The sequence below is a fragment of the Myxine glutinosa genome, chromosome 5 (genome assembly GCF_964187855.1).
Source record: "Myxine glutinosa chromosome 5, kmMyxGlut1.1, whole genome shotgun sequence".
NCBI lineage: Eukaryota > Metazoa > Chordata > Myxini > Myxiniformes > Myxinidae > Myxine > Myxine glutinosa.
Genome location: NC_136265.1, coordinates 30,803,933 through 30,826,468, shown reverse-complemented (window position 1 = coordinate 30,826,468; position 22,536 = coordinate 30,803,933). Strand labels below are relative to the sequence as shown.

General features: G+C 42.5%; 1 protein-coding gene across 3 annotated transcripts; it reads left to right on the top strand.

The window, feature by feature from the left end:
- Nucleotides 1–331: 331 nt before the first annotated feature.
- On the top strand, nt 332–13,634 carry LOC137427753 (uncharacterized). Of its 3 annotated transcripts, XM_068117467.2 has the most exons (8): nt 332–820; nt 2,164–2,220; nt 2,332–2,388; nt 6,504–6,560; nt 6,672–6,728; nt 6,891–6,998; nt 9,040–9,085; nt 11,650–13,634. In XM_068117467.2, coding segments are annotated over exons 1-8 (603 nt in total). In that variant the 5' UTR covers nt 332–600; the 3' UTR covers nt 11,651–13,634. The 3 variants fall into 3 exon arrangements, with proteins under 3 accessions (XP_067973568.1, XP_067973565.2, XP_067973567.1); XM_068117464.2 differs by lacking the exon at nt 9,040–9,085 and having other exon boundaries at nt 427–820; XM_068117466.2 differs by lacking the exon at nt 11,650–13,634 and having other exon boundaries at nt 427–820; nt 9,040–9,205.
- The last annotated feature ends 8,902 nt before the right edge of the window (nt 13,635–22,536 follow it).

Genomic DNA, 22,536 nt, shown 5'->3' with positions numbered 1-22,536 from the left:
TCCCGTATAATAACCAATCATCCCACCAAATTTCATGCAATTCGGTTGAATACTTTTTGAGTTATGCGATTAACATACACACACACAGACATACAAATAAATACACAGCGATCAAAACATAACCTTCCGCTTTTGCGAAGGTAAAAACATATATGGGGCTGAAAGGGCCAAAAAGTTAAAATGTTTGTTTGTCCGGTGTCTGCCTTATTCCATGTACGTAATAAATAGATGATCTGAACTGGAATTATGTTACGTGCTATTTCGGTTGTTTTAAGGTGTCGTTTCGTATGTAATTAACTAAGGAGTTTCTTCTTTGTGAAACTTTTCCCGTAATTAAGGAGTAAATGAGGTTTCGATGCCGGGTCTCACTGGAGGTGTATAGGTCAGCTAGGCGTGTACATCCTCCCTCCTTCCTTTTTATCCCTCATTCCTTCAAAGTGTAAAAAGCTGTTTGGATAGAATAACAGAAGGGTAGATTTCGTAATATAAGATTTATTAATTTTTGAGGAATGAGAAAAACAACATTACAATAGTTTACCTGAATTGTTTTCACATGCACAGGTGTGATCGCGATGTATTTCTCTTTGATTCTGTATCGAGATGACCGTTAACCAACTGTATCAATTCTGTATTTCCATGTTAACGGTCATGGATCGAGATCCCCCGATCTGCACCCACGATCCCAACTCCTCGGACTCCAAGTCGGTCTCTGATGGAGGGAACACGGGGGGTCCGGGAGGGGTCCGTGGGATCTGCGGGTTCAGGATCTTGGACGTTCAGAAGCTTCGTGATGGAGGGGACGGGACGGACCAGGAACCAGGTGCGGGGTTCTCTCATGATGGAGAAACCACCTTGATGAGTATATTTAACTAAATTCGGTAGACAGCGCATACCTCCGCCAAGCTGAACAGTTTATATTTTGTATCCCATTCATAGGCCTGATCTGGATTCGGACCTGAACCAAAATCTTAATCTGCTTGTTATATGCATCTAGATCTACACATCTAGATCTGCACAACCTATCCGCAACTTGTTGATATATCGTGTGCTATATCAATATATCTTTTTTAACCAAATCTCTCAATTATGAAGAATCACTTAAAAAACTAGAACAGTGCTCAGTAGAGAGCATACCTCCACCTGGTTGGCCATATCACTCAATGGTGAAGAATCGCTTAAAAAATTAAATAATTCTCAGTTCTGAATGCATATTCAGATCTTCACCAAAATTGAATCGAATAGTCCTTGTCAGACACCCAACCGGTCCACCAAGTTTCGTCCAAATCCACCCACAACTTTTTGAGATATCCTGCTACGTATCGTTTTTGGCCCTAACTCCTAATGGTGAAGAATCACTGAAAGAATTCTAGTAGCCGGATCCGAATCTTCACCAAAATCTAATCATTTCGTCCTTGTCACATATGCTACATCTCTGCCAAATTTTATCCGAATCCGTCGACAACTTTTTGAGATATCTTGTTCACAAACAGACAGGCAGACAGGGGTGAAAACATAACCTCCATCCACCTTCGGTGGCGGAGGTAATTACCCTTTAGAGTTCAACACAGTGGGTTAGAAAGGTTCTTCTTCATTTTTAAGAGATGGAAAGAAGAACATAGCTAAATATCGAAACGGCTTCACCGCTTCAAAATTATCTAACTCGCATGCGCGATCGGGATGGATTCAGAGATAAAGTACTGTTAAACGGTGGCTTTGTTTTCTGATTCGTGCTCAAAATATAACATTCAATTGAAATAAGTTGTTCCTCAATCATAAATTGATGGTTACAGACAGACGGACATACAAACATGGACCAATTATTTTTTGCTTCGCGTGCGTCGGGTAATTTTTAAAATTCTCATGTGTCCCCTTTTTGCCGGCCCTCTCACTCAATGCTGGAGAATGGCATAAAAATGTTGTATTCGGATCGAGATCTTCACCAAAATCGAATCAATTCATCTTTGTCACACACCCAACCTGTCCACTAATCCGTCCATAACTTTTTGGGATATCCTGTTCATAGAAAAACAGATATGGGTGAAAGCTTAACCTCCATCCACCTTCAGTGGCAGAGGTAATAAAGGAAGTGTTTAAGATGAGTTTGTTTTAAAGTAACAACTCTGAGCCTGAGCTTTGTTTGAAACAGGTTTTGTTTCTCTGCAGATCCTACAGTGGTGGTGAAGGTGGAACCTGAACCTACAGGTGGTTTCCCCTCACCAGGTAAGAATCCATAATAACATTGTACAAGTTGAAGATGACGATACTGGATGATGGGAATGGTGGGATCTGTTGTGTTGAGTTTGTTTTCAGACTCTATTTATGTTGTTGTAGATTTAAATGAGGAGGTGAAGGTGAAACTTGAACTTGGGGAGAATTGTTCTTCACAAGGCAAGTTCAGAACGACATTTAAACATTTATTCGTCGAATTTAAACTACGTTTTCACTCGCTTATTTGGTTATTTTATAAGGACTAGTGCACCCACAGACTCCGGGAGGGGCAGGAAGGGTCATTCCTCTTTGGGGTATATACATTACAGTCAATCTATGGACGGATCTCAAGAACATTGGGTGTGTGTTCATTTACCAAGTTTCTTGTGGAGAGATTGCCAAGTGGTTTAAGCATTCGAGCAAGCACTCCATTCAAAACCGTGAAGGAACGGCTGGCTTGGCAAGTGCTAGCTAGCTGCTTGGTAAAGGAGCACAACCCGAGCAACAGTTTCAGTTTCATATGCAACAGCAGGAGCGAGTTTCAAACATTTGCTACGAAAAATGCCACGGTAGTGGCAGAAAGGGCCATGTTATTAACCCAACATTTGTCGGTTATATGGAGTACAGTAGATCTTCGCTCAGTTCTGTAAGTAAACCTTACTTTACGGAGGTCGGGATTCCTCCAAATTTCTTCATTTAGTGTTATAAAAAGCATTAGCGACTGTTTAAAAAGCTAAGCATACGTGTTTGTGGTTTATAATATTTTTACTTCCTGTAAAAGCCAGGAAGCCAGTCCCATTGAAAGGCCATTATAACTATAAGCTAGTTCTACACATTATCACTGCCGGAAAAACGCCTTGGGAAAGTGAGACATTATTAGTATTTGTATTGTTTTGTAATAACATTAATAATACGCGATTATCATTAATTTTGTTATTAAAGCGTCTTTGGAAAAACGCCACGATAAATCTTCTTCTTTGGAAAAACGCCACGATAAAGCTAACTTAATATGGATATACACCTCAACACGCAACCCATTGACGGCAATGGCGGGGAAAACCTGCTCGGGGGAGAAAAACCCCTTGTGGAGGGGGGCAAATGAATGTGCTACAACCTTCATTATGTAACCCTTGGTCATCCTGTCAAGTTTGGTTGAGATTGGATAAGTAAGGACGGAATGTATTGGCGTCAAAAATTCATCTGACAAACGGACAGACACAAATGGCGTATATTAGTATGATGAGGGTGTTGTTGAGGCACTAACCGAAAACGAGCAGGAATTGACTGTTGGTCAGGCCGGAGTAATAGAGGGGATTTGTGGCACACCCAGGTTAGCGTAGTAGAGTAGTACAAGTAGAGTAGGGTACATGTCGTTGGCAGAAGAAGAATAGACAGACTAAAACCGGGTCAAAGATGGAGCAAAACACCAGTAAGGGGGAATGGAAATAAAAATGAACATTGCAAGATAGTACACTGCACGGTATTTCTATTTTGTGAACACCAGCTTTGTCTCTCAATTGTGTGTCTGATGGTCATAAGGGCTTCGGCTTTTATGGTCTCCCATTGTTCGTTGTGCTGTGGCCGCATATGCCCGTCATTGGGTAAGGGGTTTAAAATTAACAATTACACAATTAATTTCAGAAAATAGCATGCACTTTTCCAAAAAAAAAATCATTTATGCAATTCAATGTCTTATGCCACAGATACAAGCACATTCCCCATAGGGTGATTTCCCCTCCTCCTCCCCCAGTGAGACACACACACACCCCTACACGCATGTGGCCAATTACATTTTTACTGAGTAAACTTACACATGCAATTCTGACAACTCCTCAACCCCCTCCCCTACCGAACATACTTCCATCTCCCAAAGCCTCAACCTCCCCCTCCCAACTCTGTCCCGGCTTTAATCTCCCCCTCAACCCACCCAAACCCAAAGTCCTCACCCTTTCCCTCCCAACCCTGAGGTATCAATCTCATTCCCACTTCAAGCCTTAAAAAAGCCTTCCCACCCCCACAGCACAACTCTTCAACCCCTCCACCTCCCCACAAAGCCTCAACCTCCTACCTCCAAATCTGCCCCATTTTTACTCCCCTCCTCACCATCCTCCCACTCATAAAAGCAAACGAGCATTCCCACATCGAAAGAGTGGAATATTTAATGCTTTCTGCTCTCCTATAATCAGAGAATATGCCAGTGCTCTCTATGTAGGGTTGGCGTGGAAAAAAAAATGTCGCTCTCATCTGCTACATGCAAAACTAAAGTTGGATTTATCTTCTTTAAAAAGTCGTTTGGGCTACATATAAGAGCCTACCTGGTCTGTTCAGCTGATTGTCGAGGCAGGGATCCATTTTCAGTTCTCCAGACCATGGCAAAAGCAAAAAAACCAGATCGGTCAAACCCGGGAATTCATCTTGTTGTTCATAATAATAATAACTAGCCGAAACCCGTGGAACATCCACGGAAGGGAGGATGTGGTGTATGGATAGAGTGTACCATTATGGATGGCATAGGGGATTTGCTTGTCCGAGTAAGAGTTAGGAAGAAAGATGAGAATGAAGAGTGCGTATATGAACAACGATCGCCGACACCGGCACAAATGCATGCTCTGGATTGTCCACTCAGTGGACGGCTTGCTTTCGCCTTCGCCTGTCCAATCAGCGGACGGCTTGCTTCGCCTTCGCTGAGCAGACGCCAATACGATGGCGTCGTAAGATGGCGTCGTATCGGCAGTTAATCGGATGCTTTTGGGCCCCAACGTCGGCTAATTCAGATTTTTCGAGTATGGCTGTACGTGATAAACAAAGAGTGCGGTTCGTAGATCGTAAATCCATTAGTGCTGTGGGCATCGGGTCACTGGTTGCGGCGTAAAAGGGATAACAAAGTCGAGTCCTTACGCTATTATTATATAGATAATAATCTTCTTCAGACAGCATATTTCCGAGCTGCCTCTATCAATGGCAATGATTCTGCTACCATTCGACAGAGTTGTACTTCCTGCAATGTTCATTTTACACTAAAGGGAAAAAATTTCGGGGGGCAGTTATAAATTGTGGCAATTGTAAATTGTTATTGTAATGTGGCAATATAGTGGCAATTGTAAATTTGACAGCTTTGAAGATGCCTTTGACTTCATATTGCAGTGAGAACCAACATGGTGGCTGTAGTATAGAAATTGTGGGTGTAGTCAGGTAAACTGTCCAACCAATGGTTAGAACCCAAACAGATGCACGGACAGACACACAGCTCCTTTTATAGTACTGATGTCGATTCTGAGTACACGTCGAGTCCCGGACATTCCGGGGGGGGGGGGGGGGGGGGAAGTATCGACTTGTACACTAAAAAAAATACAATAAACGAGCTTCATCATCGGTGTATGGTTGAGCTGGGCTTGTACAACTCCCCCCCTCATTTTTCAAAGCCTGGCAAGTTGGTAAGTCACGTTGTGAAAGTGAAATAAGGACCATTTGGACAGGATGACAGGAGCGTAACTTTTAGGAAATGTACTCATTTTGGGAAATGTGAGAACGACCAGTACATTAGTTCCTAGAATTAATTTTTCGATTCACGGGAATGATAGCGGTTTCCTTTCTTTTTGTCCCCTGCCCCTCCGACAAGGTCAGAGATGGGGGAAATTAAAATGAGCTCCGTCTGACCGACCGATCATCTGTCCATGACCGATCATCCATTCAACTACTTTTGTGGGTGCGATATTTCAAAAAACGTTGAACATTTAGTTTTCATATTGCAGATGTCTATTCCTCATGACATTATCTCAACCTCACTATATCAAGGCGGTCATTGGCTGAATTATGTTGCCATGGCAACCATCTCGGTAACTTGGCTTGTGCACGTGTTATTTCAAAACCGTTCAAGATTCAGCTTTCATATTACACTCATCTATTCCTCATACCACCCAAAAGGCGGGGGTCATATTGGATCAGCTCCTTGTTGAAGTTGTGAAGATACGAACGCCAACCAACTGAATCAGTTCTGCAACTCTGTGCTAATGGTCATGGACTGATATCTCCTGTGCTGCGCCCACTCACATTTGGGCTCTGATGGAGGGAACAGAGGGGATCCAGGAGGTGCTGCTGGGATCTGTGGGTTCAGAACCTTAGTGATGGAGGGGACAGGACTGACCTGGAACCTGGTATGGGGTTCTCTCATGATGGATAAACCACGTTGATGAATATCTGGGAGAGCAAATAAAGGAAGAGTTTAAGACTAGTTTGTTTCAAAGTAACGACTCTGAGCCTGAGCTTTGTATAAAACAGGTTTTCTTTCTCTGCAGATCCTATAGTGGTGATGAAGGTGAAACCTGAACCTGCAGGTGGTTTCCCCTCACCAGGTAAGAATCCATAATAACATTGTACAAGTTGAAGATGACGATACTGGATGATGGGAATGGCGGAATCGGGTGTGTTGAGTTTGGTTTCAGACTCGATTTATCTTGTTGTAGATTTAAATGAGGAGGTGAAGGTGAAACTTGAACTTGGGGAGAATTGTTCTTCACAAGGCAAGTTCAGAACGACATTTAAACATTTATTCGTCGACTTTAAAATAAGTTTTCAATTTCTTATTTGTTATTTCATAATAGAGAAAACGATTGGAATTCCCACAAGATGTACTCGGTATTTAAAATACTCCACGGCCATGACGTCATTCCATTTCTGCACAGATGAAACGGGTCAAGTGATACCCGGATATTTCCATGGTAACGTTCCTCAGATGTTGAACATCACTCGTATGAAGGAAGAACCGTGTGAAGATTCACTCACAACAGAAAGTGAGCAATTAATGAAACTCTGAACCCTTTGCATCTGCGTTTAACCAAAATGATGTTTCACAACAAACTCCCTTTGTTGCTTATAATTTTGCTTAAAACATTGTACCATAGAAGTGTAAAGTATCATTGTTGATGTCCGGGAGCTCTTTGTGTTTATAGTTGCAGACACGTGAAAAACAAAAAAAAAGTTTTTTTCCCATGTTTTAATCAGAATTTAAAATGCATGTTTTTATATTTTGCTGTTTTTTTTTTAATCTTGCCTTTTACATTGTAACATGCACGGGTCTTGGTGGACCACCTACTTATTGGACACTGCATTGCCGAAAAGTGTTTATGGTCAAATTTGTAGGTCCAATACTTTTTAAGCATGAGGCACACCTTGCCCGGCCGAATCTTCCTCCGCATCTGTTTGTAGCCCGGTGCCGTGGCAATTGATAATAAAACAAGAATAAGAATAATGAATAGCCCCAAGTGTTAGACACTCATCCTCTGATGGAGGGTGGTTGTAGTTGGGTTGCCTTCGATGATAACGTTGATTTTCAATTTGATTCAATGGAAATTTATGGGCCCTGAAAGGGGTCTGAAAAGCCTGATTACGATTGCATTCACACAGTGAAAACTATGTAGGATGAGCATGTCCTGAATCGCTGAAAAACGTTACATTAGGTTTTATCCAGTGGAAGGTCCCTTATACTAATTTAGACCCTAAGGGAGTGTAAAGGAGTCTAAAGTGTTGAAAGGGTCATTAATGGGACTAAAAAGGTGTAAATTGGATGTTAATGGTCTTAGGGGTCTAAAGGGTATAAAGGATTAAAGGGTCATAAGGGTCTAAAGGTCTGAAGTGTCTTAATGGTATAAGGGGTCTACAAGGTCAAAAGGATCTCAAGGGTTTCTCATGTCGAAAAGGTGTAAGGATCTCAAGGGGTCTAAAGGATGTAAATGTCTAAAGGTGTCGAACAGGTCTAAAGAGTGTATCTAAAGTGTCAAAAAGGTCCAAAGGCTATACAGGTGTAAGGGTGTATAGGGGGCTAAACTGTCAACCCCGGATTGCCTCCATTTGTCGTTCATTTGTGCTAATATTCCCGGGGATGGTTTTTAAAATCTTATTGAGGTTCTTCTTCATCATTCCTGTTGCTCCAATTATCACTGGTACACTTTCGATGTCAGCTCTTCAGCTTCCAGGATGTTTTCATTTCATTCTTGAGGTCTTCATAATGTGATCTTTTTCTTGATTTCTGCATTATTTTTACCAAAATTGCTGGGTACTGATATCTCTATCAGCAATGTTGTCTTTTCCATTTTGTTACTGAGTACAATGTCTGGACGCAATGCTTTGTTTTCTATGTTCACACTCGATGGAATCATCAGGTCGTACGTGAGCATGACATCCTCATTTTCAGTGATTGCCCTTGGTTCGTGTTTCCATGAGGTTTCTGGTACTGGGATGTTTACATTTTTGCAGATATGCCAATGAATCACTTTGCATACTTTATTGTGCCATTGTGTGTAAAGTTGTTCTGATAGTTTTTTGCATGCCAAGGGCAGGTGAATAGTACCCTGTTTCTTGCAAAATCTACACTTGTCTGTCTGGCTCAGTCCCACCATCTTTTTAAATCCATTGGTGTAGTGTCCTTGATCTTGGTCATTTATTATGATTCCCAGTTGAGCTGACCTCTTCTTAGCCATTCCAAGGAGCCTTCTTTGTCTATCCCCACTCTGTCCAATTCTTTTTTGTATTTTCCTGCTCTTTTGTCATTGTCCCAGTTGTTGGTGTATATTTTTTTGTCTTTTTTGTAATTGTTGGGGCTGTATTTGTTGCCGTTTCATTTTCCTGTGCGGTATGTTCTATTCACACCTGTTTTTGGAAATTCTTTGCAAGGTGAGTTAGGGATACTTTTTCAGGTTTGTTGTGTTCATATTTGTTTACAAACTGCATTCGATAGTCTGTTGAGATTTTCACATACTCAGCTAGTCCTACACTCGTCGCTCTGTGCACCTGGTTTAGTTCCATCAGGCCACTCCCTCCCTCTTGTCTTGGCAGGTACATTCTCAGGATGCACTGGTTTTCGTAAAACAATTTGTGGATGGTAAGGAGTTTTCTTGTTTTGATGTCGAACTTGTTGATTTCTGATTGGGGCCAGTTTATTATTCCGCAGCTATATTGGAACACTGGTAGTGCGAGCTGGTTTATGGCTTTGATTTTTGTTTCTTGGGGAGAGGTATGTTTTCAGGATCCGCTTCGTTCTACATCGATATTCTTTGGAGATTGTTTTATGCATTTGTTGTGACATTTGGTGGCCCTCTTCTACTCCGAGGTATTTGTATGATGCTTCGTTTTCTAACCGCTGTATTGTTATTTCTAGGTCAATTTTCATGTCTGTTTTTGTTGGTTTACCTTGTACAAATGAGCACTTGCAGGGGTCGAATTACTCTGTAGGGAGGGCACAGCAATGTTTGCCTTTGATGACTTCAAATTTTTGGGGGCACCAAGGCATTTTCTTTTGGGTTTGGGGGGCACCAAGGCATTTTCTTTTGGATTTAGGGGGCACCAAGGCAATCTAGAATTATTATTGTGGGCACAAAGGCAAAGTGTGTCGGTAACTTAAACAGGCAGGGAAATGTTACTGACAGAACAAGTAAATCAACTTAAACTTTTTGATAATGTATTTTTAGAATATAAACAGTTTCAGAAAACTCAACTCAACTCAGAACTGCATTGTCATCATGTCCATGTAACAAAGTTTAACTTTTGTTTGACAGAGTTGAACTTTTTTCATCATCATCATCAGACATCATCTTTACTCAATACTGACTCAGTCTTGAGTCAGGTATACATGATTACAATTCAATCACCCTTGGGGGAGAGGGGTGTAGTATCAGGTCTAAGTCCAAATGCACTCATAGAATGCCACCTGGCAACGCTACGTGTAGGATCAAAGTCGTCAGGGTCGGGCCCTTCTGTGCTGATGCGCAGAAGGTGTTCCTGCATACCCAACCCCAGTTTTAGCCTCCAATCCCCAAGAATACGCTTCACTGCTGAGAACTGGGGCACAGCAGCAACTAAAGAAAAAGGGCACTGCAACTCTCTGCCGTAGTGATCATGAAAAGTTTGGGGGCAGCACGGCAAATAGCTTGGGCACGCCGGCTTTTGCCGTCGATGCCGTCGATAATTTCAACCCCTGCACTTGGCACACTTGTCTAGCCCAAATTCCATTTGAATGTCCTCGGAGAACTGTTTTACTAGTGTGTGTGTGTGTGTGTGTGTGTGTGTGTGTGCGTGCGTGCGTGCGTGTGTGTGTGTGTGTGTGTGTGTGTGTGTGTGTGTGTGTGTGTGTGTGTGTGTGTGTGTGTGTGTGTGTGTGTGTGTGTGTGTGCGTGCCGTTTGGAGAGGTCCTGGGCTGAAAGGATTGAAACCTCGAGGAAGAACGGTGCCCAGCTGATGATCCATGCAGTGGGGAAACTAGTCAGTTGCTTACGGGTTAACGTTCTTGCTTTAGGTGGAGGAACTATGTTGGAGGTTTAAAATTTAAATAAAGTTGAATATGGGATGTTGTAAAATTAACATCATTTACAACAATCATTTAAATTATTTAAGTTTAGGAACAACCGATACTGTACAATTAATTAAGTGTGTGTGTGTGTGTGTGTGTGTGTGTGTGTGTGTGTGTGTGTGTGTGTGTGTGTGTGTGTGTGTGTGTGTGTGTGTGTGTGTGTGTGTGTGTGTGTGTGTGTGTGTGTGTGTGTGTGTGTGTGTGTGTAAGAGAGGGATAGAATTGTGAGGAACAGAAATGAAAAAACGAGGTGTGTGTGTGTGTTCGTGTGTTCGTGTTCTCCTCTATAACTTCAAAACAATGAAACTCAGTGACCCCGACTTTGCAGGCACACTAAGGGAACATGCATTCTGAGAATTTACCACATTAGCTGAAACCCCTAACGCGTAATTTTTACATAAGTAACAATGTAATAAGTGGAAGTTGTTTGGCAGAACGTGGGTGGATGGGAAGACACAAAGACAGAGAGATAGAGATAGTCTAACTTTTGTTGCAGTTAATGGTGTTACACTCTGAGCACTATCTTTTATTTTATCAGCATTTGCACGAATCGTTCGTAAAGTGGATTCCATAAGTCCAAACGCTCGGTCAATGTCCACGGCTCATTCACCTTTCTCATATCACTTGATCATTTTTTATTTCACATTTTCTGAAATAGCATTCCTTACAGAAGAACTTGTTTCACTTGCTGATCCTCTACCAATCATCGTGGTGAAGGACAAGCAAGATATTGCACGATAAGTTTAGGTTTTGAGGCGTGCATGCACGGATATGACTGACAAATAACTGGAGGCTGAGGGTCGCTGCGTGTTTAGTATTGGTCTGCGCATACTCAGCATCCCGCCAGCCATCTCGGGCAAGTTTAGTTGGCGCAGAGACAGCTTGGTGATTGCCGGCAGCCTCACACCAAGGAAAAATGTCCACGGTCCATGAAAAATGGTCCTAAATTCATCAGCCACTTAATAACGAAGATGCATGAAATGAATGCACGTTATGCGAGGAAATACCGCATTGCGATGAATGGTGAAGCATCGGATACTTTTTCAAAACAATGTCGAGTGTTTCTATTTGTCTTTTTTAATTTATTTTTTGCATTGCAGAGGCACGGATGGAGAATCCCATCAATTTGTGTTCAAGTTGGTCCCGCTCTTTTTCAAGAAACGCTATTTTGAAAAGGAACATGGACAGGAGAAGGGGAACCTCATTTGTTTTGAAGAATAATGAATTAATTCACACTGGTGAGAAAGCACAGCAATGTGCTGTTTTTGAAAAAGCCTTCACTACTACTCCATCTGCTATGAAGATGCACGAAAACACTCGTAATGATGAAAAGCTGTACAAGTGTTCTCTTTGTGAAAAATCCCTTACAAATTCGTTTTCTCTAAAAACACACAAGCTCGACCACAATGTTCACAAGCCACACAAGTGTTCCTTTTGTGAAAAGGCCTTCGCAAGTTTTTCTTATGTAAAGATACATGAGAGGATTCACACTGGAAATAAGCCATACAATTGCACTTTTTGTAAAAAAACATTCCGAACTTCAATTCACCAAATTGTACATGAGAGGATCCATACAGGTGAAAGACCACACAAGTGTTCTGTTTGTGAAAAGTGTTTCACGACTTCATATTATTTGAAGATGCATGAGAGGATTCATACAGGTAAAAAGCCATACATGTGTGCTGTTTGTATGAAAGCTTGCACAACTACATATGCATTAAAGAGACATGAAATGATTCACTTGACAGAAAAGCCACACAAATGTTCAGTTTGTAAAAAATCCTTCATAGGTGCATACGATCTGAATATTCACATGATGATTCACACCGGTGAAAGGCCACACAAGTGTTCTGTCTGTGATCGAGCCTACAGATACTCCTCTCAACGAAATGTGCACGAGAGTAAACACATGAGTGTTGAAAATCCACACAAATGTTCGTTTTGTAAAAAATCCTTTCTAGCTTCATCCGAACTAAAGAAACACGAGATGATTCACAGCAGAGAAAACCCGCACAAATGTTCATTCTGTAAAAAATCCTTTATGTGTACATCTTCCCGCAAGAAACACGAAATGATTCACATGGGAGAAAAGCCACACAAATGTTCTGTTTGCCAAAAATCCTTTATAGTCTCATCCGAACTAAAGAGACATGAAATGACTCACAGGGGAGAAAGCCTGCACAAATGTTCATTTTGTAAAAAATCTTACACGTGTTCATCTTCCCGCAAGAAACACGAGATGATTCACAGGGGAGAAAAGCCACACAAATGTTCTGTTTGTCAAAAATCCTTTATAGAATCATCCGATTTAAGGAAGCATGAGATGACTCACAGTGGAAAAAAGCCACACAAATGTTCTGTTTGTAAAAAATCCTTTATAGCCGCATCCGAACTAAAGAGACATGAAATGATTCACAGGGGAGAAACCCCGCACAAATGTTCATTTTGTAAAAAATCCTTCGCGTGTTCATCTTCCCGCAAGAAACACGAGATGATTCATAAGGGAGAAAAGCCACACAAATGTTCTGTTTGTCCAAAGTCCTTTATAGAATCATCTGATCTGAAGAAACATGAGATGACTCACAGTGGAAAAAAGCCCCACAAATGTTCATTTTGTGAAAAATCCTTCACGTGTTCATCTTATCTCAAGAAACACGAGATGATTCACAGTAGGGAAAAGCCGCATAAATGTTTTGTTTGTCCAAAATCCTTTATAGAATCTTCCGATCTAAAGAAACATGAGATGACTCAGTGGAAAAAAGCCACACAAATGTTCATTTTGTGAAAAATCCTCCATGCGTTCATCTTACCTCAAGAAACATGATAATTCACAAGGGAGAAAAGCCGCATATGTGTACTGTTTGTCGAAAATCCTTCATAGAATCATCCGATCTAAAGAAACATGAGATGACACACAGCGGGGAAAGGCCACACAAGTGTTACGTTACTGAAAAGTTCTTCACTAGGACGTGGACATTGAAGGTACATGAGAGGATTCATGCATGTGTGTATTGTTTATGACAAAACATTCAGATATCATCATCAACTGGACATTCACGTGAAGAATCATAAAAGATGAAAGCCATGCGAATGTTCTTTTTTTTCTTCTTTTTTTTTAATCCCCAAAATCTTTTGTTACATTATCACATTTGAAGAAATATGAAAGTATCCCTCAAGGTGGAAAGACACACAGATGCTTTTTCTGCAACAAAGCGTTCACATCTGCAAATTGCCTAAATAAACATTGAATGATTCACATGGGTGAAAATCCCAACAAGTGTTCAGTTTGTGATAAAGTTTTCACAACCTTTTACGACTTAAAAATACATGAGTTTGATCATACGAGGAAATCAGCACTTCATTTGCATCTCCAATGTACATATACACTATACAGGTTGTTCCAAAAAGACCTGGACAACTTTGGTTAATATGTTTAGTAGGGTGGTCCAAAAAACATCGATCTCTCCGATTTTGATGCTCTACTGGATTATTGTTAGAAATGGTCGAAAACATTCACCCACCAAATATTTTCGCTCAATTCCATCTAGAAACTCATACACACTTCAATTGAAATATGGCGTTTTTCACCAAATTTGGCTAAATGAGAACAATCTAATAGCAACCTAGGTGGAAAATGTACATGCACTATTGTACTAAGCCATTTTGTGGTTCATGACTTTTTGCATGCGCATTGCGCCTGTGAGTATGAAATCATCATGGTCGAAACATGTTTGACAATGCTTGAAACATGTTTGAAACATGTTCATACATGTCTGACTCATGTTTCGACCATGAGGACTTCACAGGGGTATGTACCATCAATGACATTATTTAGGGAAAAAATATTTCTAAAGTCTTTGTAAGCCTCTCAACATGGACGATTTTCATTAAAATTGACCAAAATGACAAATTTATATGTTGAGTGTGTATGAGTTTGTAGATGACTCAGATGCAAAATATTTTTTGGGTGAATGATTTAGACCATTTCTAACAATAATCTGGGGAAAGGCCACATCAAAATCCACATCAAATCACAGGCCACATCAAATCACATCAAATCACAGGCCACAAAATCCACAGGCCACATCAAAAGCATCAAAATCCAGATAAAAAAGTGCTTTTTTTTGCATTTTTGGACCACCCTAATGTTTAGTGCCATAAATGATATAACTATACGCTTTGTTATATATATATATATATATATATATATATATATATATATATATATATATATAAATATATAAACTCAAAAAGTCTTCTTCATTTTCAGGTCTGGTGGTTTAATGTAAAAGAAAATGGCGACTTCATAGGAGAGCTCAGTGCGTTGAATGGTTCATCCGGACGAGATCCGACGCTCACGTTCAGCGTAATTTCCATACAAGGTCTGAATGGAATCCACCATTGAGGACTTGTATCAGAGTGGAACGAGAGGTTTAAGGAGAATGGAAGTTGTCAGAAACAGAAAAGTACCGGCCAACCAAGCACGAGTCCCGTAGATGTCGAACGATTGCGTGAGACATTTCAGCGAAGTTCCATAAAATCAATCCGACACACATCCAGAGAACTGGGATGACCAACCACCACTGCACACAGGATTTTGCATAAAAGACAGAAGCTTTATGCATATAAAGTGCAGAATTTGCAGGAACTCAAAACAAATGATGGACATAAAAGCAAGGCATTTGCCTTGGAAATGCCCAGTCGCATAGAGGATGATGAAGATTGCCTGAAAAAGGTCATGTTCAAAGACAAAGCTTGCTTTCATGTATCGGGGAAGGTAAACCTGCACAATGTGAGGATCTGGGGCTCCGAAAACCTCATGTGGTCATTGAACACATACGCGACAGTCCAAATGTCAATGTGTGGTGTGGCCTTCTCCATGACCGCTTGGTGGGTCCGTTTTTCTTTGCGGAGGATACAGTTACCTCAACAATTTACATGAACATGTTGGAAGGATTCGACCTTCCCACATATTTAAGACCTGCAACCAACCCGATGTCTTTTTTCAACAGGACAGCGCTCTCCCTCATTGGGTCTTAATTGTCAGAGCCGTCCTGAATGAAAAATTTCCAGGTTTCTGGATTGGCCGAGACGGACGAAGCACTTAGCCCCCACGATCACCAGACATAACCCCCTTGATTTTCTTCTGTGGGGCTTTGTCAAATATGTTGTCTACAACACCAAGGTGGCATTCCTGCAGGATCTTCGTTCTCGGATCACAGCTGCATGCGTAGACGCAAACATGCTGAGCCAAACATGGCAGGAGCTCGTGAACCGCCTTGATGTCCTGTGCACGACAAACGGAGCTCACATTGAAATGTATTCATGGTGTGCACAAAACATTGAGTTTCTGTATGGTATAAACCAAGGGGTATCGTATCATTTGTGATTCAAAATATATTTATTATTAACAACATATATTATTAACATATTATTAACAACCAAATAAATATAATAAATAAAATATAATAAAATATAATAACAACCAAATACAAATATAATTGTTAATATTTTTACGGTTTTCCGCCGCCCTTCCTACCCTTACCAAGGGGAGATTAAGCCCCTTGTTCCTTCTGGGCCGGCGTAACCAAGACCTGAAACGCCCCTTCCGGGCAAACGCAAGGTAAGGTTTCGGGACAAGTCTCACACCTACCTAAATACCTGTGCCGCCACAGAAGCGGGGAACCAAGCCTCGCACGAGCCACGTGTAATTTGGGTACACCGAGCGGATTGCATACCACGTGGTCCGTGCAGTTACCGTTAGTATTGGAACCCGATTAGAGCGGTTTTATTCGTACCACGCTTACGAATAAAATGTTTTCCATCATAGTCAATGATGGAAAACACGAGACGATCGAATAAAGGAAGAACACTATTTAATTATTATTTACACTTATATGTACAAGTCGGTAGAAAGCAGACACAGAGCAGAACTTAAGCAGTCTTATATTAACCCAGACACGGGCCCGATCACACTCACAAAGGGGGAATGCAGGTGGGATGGTGTTCACGCGCTGCCTTGGTCGTCCAGGAATGGCTTCGCCCGGCGTGGCTCTCCACGGTCACAGCACGTCCCGCGAAGATGGCAAGCAGGTGGTGGAAAGGATCCTCGTAGCGCGTCTCTCGAACAAAGGGGCAGATGAGGCAGGAAGGCGGGAGGGAATGTACGCGTCTCTCGGCGGCTTTCCACAGCGCGTTTAGTTGCTGGCGCGCTATCACTCACGTAACCCAATAGAGGCTCGGCCTCGAGCTCAACCGAGCGTCCACTTTGGTACGAGCGCTTATACTTGGTTCATGCGCGTCTTTTCCCAGAACTCGTAACTCTCATCACGCGCCTCCCTTCGCAGAACTGCTCAAGCTCATCACCCAGCTCATAACTCATCAAGCTCATCACCCAGCTCATAACTCACCGAACTGCTAGTGGGGGCTTCACTCAACGGGTTTTATTGCCACGCCCTTAGCCTTCTCGAATGTTCCAACCACACCCTATGACGCATTGCCGCAGCCACTCCCTTCGAGCCCTGATTGGTGGCTCGCGCTTACCGTCAGCTTCTCCGCCGCCCTCATTCGGTCCCTGCTCGATTTGCCAGGCCTGCCTCGTGTTAATTCGCGCCAAAAAGCCACAAAGGCAGCATAAGGAGGCGTAAGGCAGCAGAAGGCAATGGAGGAACAATGAAAAGGACCTAACTCTCATTATTCTACTCAACGCAAAACCAACACAGGAAAAGGACTATGCTCACAAATACTAAGAGATAACTGAACTATCGCGAGGCTACATGTTGTTGTGTGACTAAACTATGAGGGGGAAATTTAACCTTTATTGTACAAAACTCAAAACCGCAACAATATATTATGAACAACCAAAGTTGTCCGGGTCCTTTTGGAACCCCCTGTATATCACAGAAGATGAAAGAAAAAGGAGTTGCCTGGCAAGCCAGACACGATACAGCTCAAGACCAGGAGCTAAATGACCCCCGAATACAACAACAACAACAAGCATTTTAAGGCCATTTTCCCGGCTCGTGCGGGGGGTTAGCCTTGCGGGCCCCGTGACAATCTTTTCCATTTTGCCCTATTTTCTGCATCTCCCCTTGTTAACCCCCTTGCCCGTAATTTCTTCTTCCACCATCTTTAGCCAAGTCTTTCTCGGTCTTCCCCGTCCTCGACTTCCTTCTACATTCATTTCCATCATTCTTCTCAACCAGTCATTTTCATCCTCCACACATGACCAAACCATCTCAACCTGTTTCTCTTCACAGCATCCATTACAGGCTCTATTCCCATCATCTTTCGCAATTCATAATTTGTCTTCCTCTCTCTCAACAATACTCCGCACATCCACCGAACCATTCGCATTTCCACCCTTTCCAGCCTTCGTTGCTGCTCTACGTTCATTACCCATGTCTCACTCCCATAAATCATAACACTTCTCTCACATGCAGCACACACCTTTCCCTTCAGCTTCAGACACTTCCCTCCTCATCAGCACGCCACTCAGTTCCCGAAACTTCTTTCATGCACATCTCACTCAAGCAAACGTTGCCGAGTCTGATCCACCTTCTCCATTCAGCATGTCTCCTAGGTAGCAAAATGTTTTCACACCTTCCAGCTTTACGCCGTCTCCAAGATCCAACTCAATATTTCCTCCATCTGTAACTCCCTCTGTGCACACCTTACACTTGAATGTAGCTGCCACACTGGTTAATGATCCTCAGACCACTACATTTTTGATGAACACATTCAGCGCACATTGTACATTGAATGGAGTTCACTCCGACACCCTTCCTGCACACAGCACACGTCCACTTTCCAGTTCTTTCCACCTCACCACATGCTTTACTACTTGCCATCACCTTCGTTTTTCTGATATTCACTTTCAGACCTTTTGTCTCCATACATTCCTTCCACTTGTTCATCTTCTCCTTCAGTCCATCCATACTTTCCACAATCAACACCAGATCATCTGCATACAACAACTCCCATGGTAACCCTCCTTTACATTCCGAGCCAGCATCTCAATCACAGCTACAAATAGTAGTGGGCTTTGTACCGACCCCTGATGCACTTCCACCTTCACCTCAAACTCACCACTGTTCCCGTCCTTCGTCCTTACAGCTGTGCGCGCTCTATCGTACATTGCCATCACTACTCTGATCAACCATTCCTCCACTCCTAACTTCCTCAGTGCCCATGTCACTACTTCGCGTAGAACCCTATCGAATGCTTTCTCCAGAACAACAAACCCAAGAAACAGCTTCTTCCTCTTCTCCATGTACTTCTCCTGCAACTGCCTTACAATACAAAGCGCGTCTGTCGTTCCTCTTCCTGACATAAATCCGAACTGCATTTCATCGATCTTCACTTTCTTCCTTATCATCCTCTCCAACACCCTTTCCAATACCTTCATTCCATGCTCCAATAACTTTATTGCTCGATACGAGCCACAGTCCAGAGGGTCACCTTTCCACTTGTATAGAGGGCCGAGGGTACTCAGTTCCCAATCCACTGGAATGCGGCCTTCTTTCACCGCCAGATTACAGATCTCTGTCATTCTCTTCACACCCCAACTTCCCGCTGCCTTCAACATATCTCCCACAACTCCCGCCGGCCCTCCTGCTTTTCTACTTATTGCTTTTATAGCTTCCTCAACTTCCTTCTCAGTTATCTTCTCTACTGGTCCTAAAACTGGGTTACTCTCTATGTTGCCATCCCATTCATTCTCTGCATTCAACAGCATTTCCATATATCTCTTCCATTCTCCTTTAATTCCATCTGGGTCCACAACGAGTTGTCCCTCTTCATCCTTCAAGCAACTCACCCCCATCACATCGCACCTCTCTTTCGCTATCTGCTTTGCAATCCTGAATACCACTCTCTGACCCTCTTCAGAATCCAAGCGTTCTCCGAACATTTTCCTACATGCCTCCTGCGCCTTTGCTACCTCTTTCGTTGCAGCCTTCTTGGCTGCCTTATAACTTTCATGTTTGCCTTTTCTGCCCCCGTATCCTTTGCCTTCTGCCACTCCTTGAACTTCTTCCTGTTCTCGTCAATCCTCTTTCCAACTTCATCATCCCACCACCATGTTTCTGAGTGCTTCGGTGGTCTTTTTGTCCATCCACATACCTCACTAATGGCTCCCAACAGACTATCTTTCATTGACATCCAACCACTTTCAAGCTCAACCACATCATCCTCGACCATACTCAGCCTCTCTTTTAATGCCTCCGTCACCGTCACCTCTTTCAACCTCCACACCTTCATTCTCGGTTGGTACTTCACCCGCCGAGCTCTCCTCGCACCTTTCACCCTTATGTCGCAGACAACCAAGTGGTGCTGTGAAACAGCCTCCTCCCCAGGATCACCTTTGTGTCCCCGGAGGTGCCCCCTATCTCGCCTACGCACCATCAGGTAGTCAACGGTTGTCGTCGACCCATCTGACATGTACAGTCATGTGAAAAAGTAAGTACACCCCATGTAAAGTTTGGACTTTTTCAACATGCAGCTATTTGATGTTCATTTCAACAATATTGGTAGATAAAGGTGATGTAATAGAACAAATATCATGAAACATTTACATTTTGTAGTCCATTGTATAATTTAAATAAACATAAATGCAAATTTCACATGTGGAAAAAGTAAGTACACCCCATGAAATGTGTTTTATCTTTTTAACATATGTGGACATATCAATATTTGATCTTCATTTAAACAGTATCTATAGATAAAGGTGATCTAATTGAACAAAAAACAATGACAAATTGACTTTGCAATAATTTATTCAACAACAAATTAAGATGTTTGAGGGGCTTCTTGCATGCACAGCTCGTTTCAAATCCCCCCACATCATCTCAATGGGATTTAGATCCGGGCTTTGATGTGGCCATTCCAGAACCCTCCATTTCTTTCTTTTCAGCCATTCCTTGGTGGATTTACTGGTATGTTTAGGGCCATTGTCATGTTGCAACGTCCACCTTCGGTTGAGCTTCAACTTTCCGACAGATGGCCTCACATTATCCTCAAGCACCCTCTGGTACAATGAAGAATTAATAGTGGATTCTTTGATGGTGAGCTGCCCAGGCCCTGATGCAGCAAAGCTGCCCCAAACCATAATATTTCCACCACCATGCTTTACAGTTGGTATCAGGTTCTTGTGGTCAAATGCTGTCTTTGGTTTTCGCCAAACATGTCTTCTGGTACTGTGGCCAAATAGCTCTACATTTGACTCATCTGTCCAGAGCACATTGTTCCAGAAGTGCTGGTCTTTGCCTAGGTGTTCATTGGCAAACTTTAGTCTTGCCCTGATGTTCTTTCTGGACAGCAAAGGTTTCCACCTGACACACCTCCCATGTAGATCAAATTTGTGCAGCCTCTTTCTAACGGTAGACTCGTGCACTTTGACATCAACAGTGGCAAGAGCTACCTGTAGGTCCCGTGATGACATTCTGGGGTTCTTAGAGACTTGTTTCACATCTTGCGGTCTGCTCTCGGGCTGAACTTGCTGGGGTGGCCTGGCCTGAACAAGTTGGCAGTTGTTTGGAATCTTCTCCACTTGTAGATGATCTTCCGGACAGTCGAATGATTGATTTCAAATTGTTTGGAGATCTTTTTGAATCCCTTCCCAGACTCGTAGGCATATATAACCTTCTTTCTGAAGGCCTCAGAGATCTCTTTTGATCTAGGCATGGTGACGCTGCACACTTCAACAACAAAGAGCAAACCAAACTAAATGTCTGAGGTTTAAATAAGACAGGTTCCTCCAAGATCCTCTCTAACGATGTTCTAATCATTTGCACCTGAGCTGGTGCACCTGATTTTAATTTTAGATATTTAAAGTAGTGATAAATGTAGGGGTGTACTTACTTTTTCCACATGCAAAATTTGCATTTATGTTTATTTAAATTATACAATGGACTACAAAATGTAAATGTTTCATGATATTTGTTATGTTATATCACCTTAATCTATCAATATTGTTGAAATGAAGATCAAATAGCTGTATGTTGAAATATGTTGAAAAAGTCAAAACTTTACATGGGGTGTACTTACTTTTTCACGTGACTGTATGTAACAAGTTTATTATCCTCTTTATGGAACTGAGTATTACAAATCAACAAATCAGCTCCATCAGCAAACTCCAAAATCCTTTCACCTTCTCCATTTCTCACACCATATCCGTAACCCCCATGAACTCCCTCAAAGCCGTCCATACTCCTTCCCACATGTCCATTTAGGTCTCCTCCTACCACAACAACTTCCTCATCTTTCACGTTTTCCATCAGCTTCTCTATTGCACACCACAAATTGTCCTTCTCTTCATCACTCCGACCAACCTGCGGAGCATATCCCGAGATGACGTTCACCAAGAGCTTTCCAATCATCATTTTCACCATCATCAACCTTTCTCTCACTCCAGTCACACTCACCACACTGTCTTCAAACTCCTCAGAAAACAGGACACCAACGCCATGCACGTCCTCCGGGCACCCTTGCCACACAAACTTCTATTTCTGTCCCTGCCTACCCTTCACCATTCTCACACCACTTCCCTTCCATCTCGTCTCCTGCACACAACATATGTCCACTCTTCTTCTGACCAATACTTCCACCACTTCTGATCTCCCTGTCATTGTCCTGACATTCCATGCCCCAAACCTCAGAAACCGATCTCCACGTGGGGCATCAGACGTTTCGTCGTCATAAATGGAGTGATTTCCACCCTTGCTTCGATCAGGTTCCCCACCTTGATTTTGACGAGAGGGGGTGAGGTCCCCCACAGGGTACTTCGGGCTGTACCCTGCCCATATGTAGTTGGCAGGGTTCTCTTTTTGTCCCCCGTCGCACAGCGGAGCGAAAGGGGGACTATGGTTTTCCCCTCCGTCCGTGTGTCTGTCCGTCCGTCCGTCCGTGTGTGCATGCGTGTTTGCGTGCGTGCATAAGCGAAGGACCACATTCGAATTTGGTGTGTGGGTGCAACCCACGTCAAAATC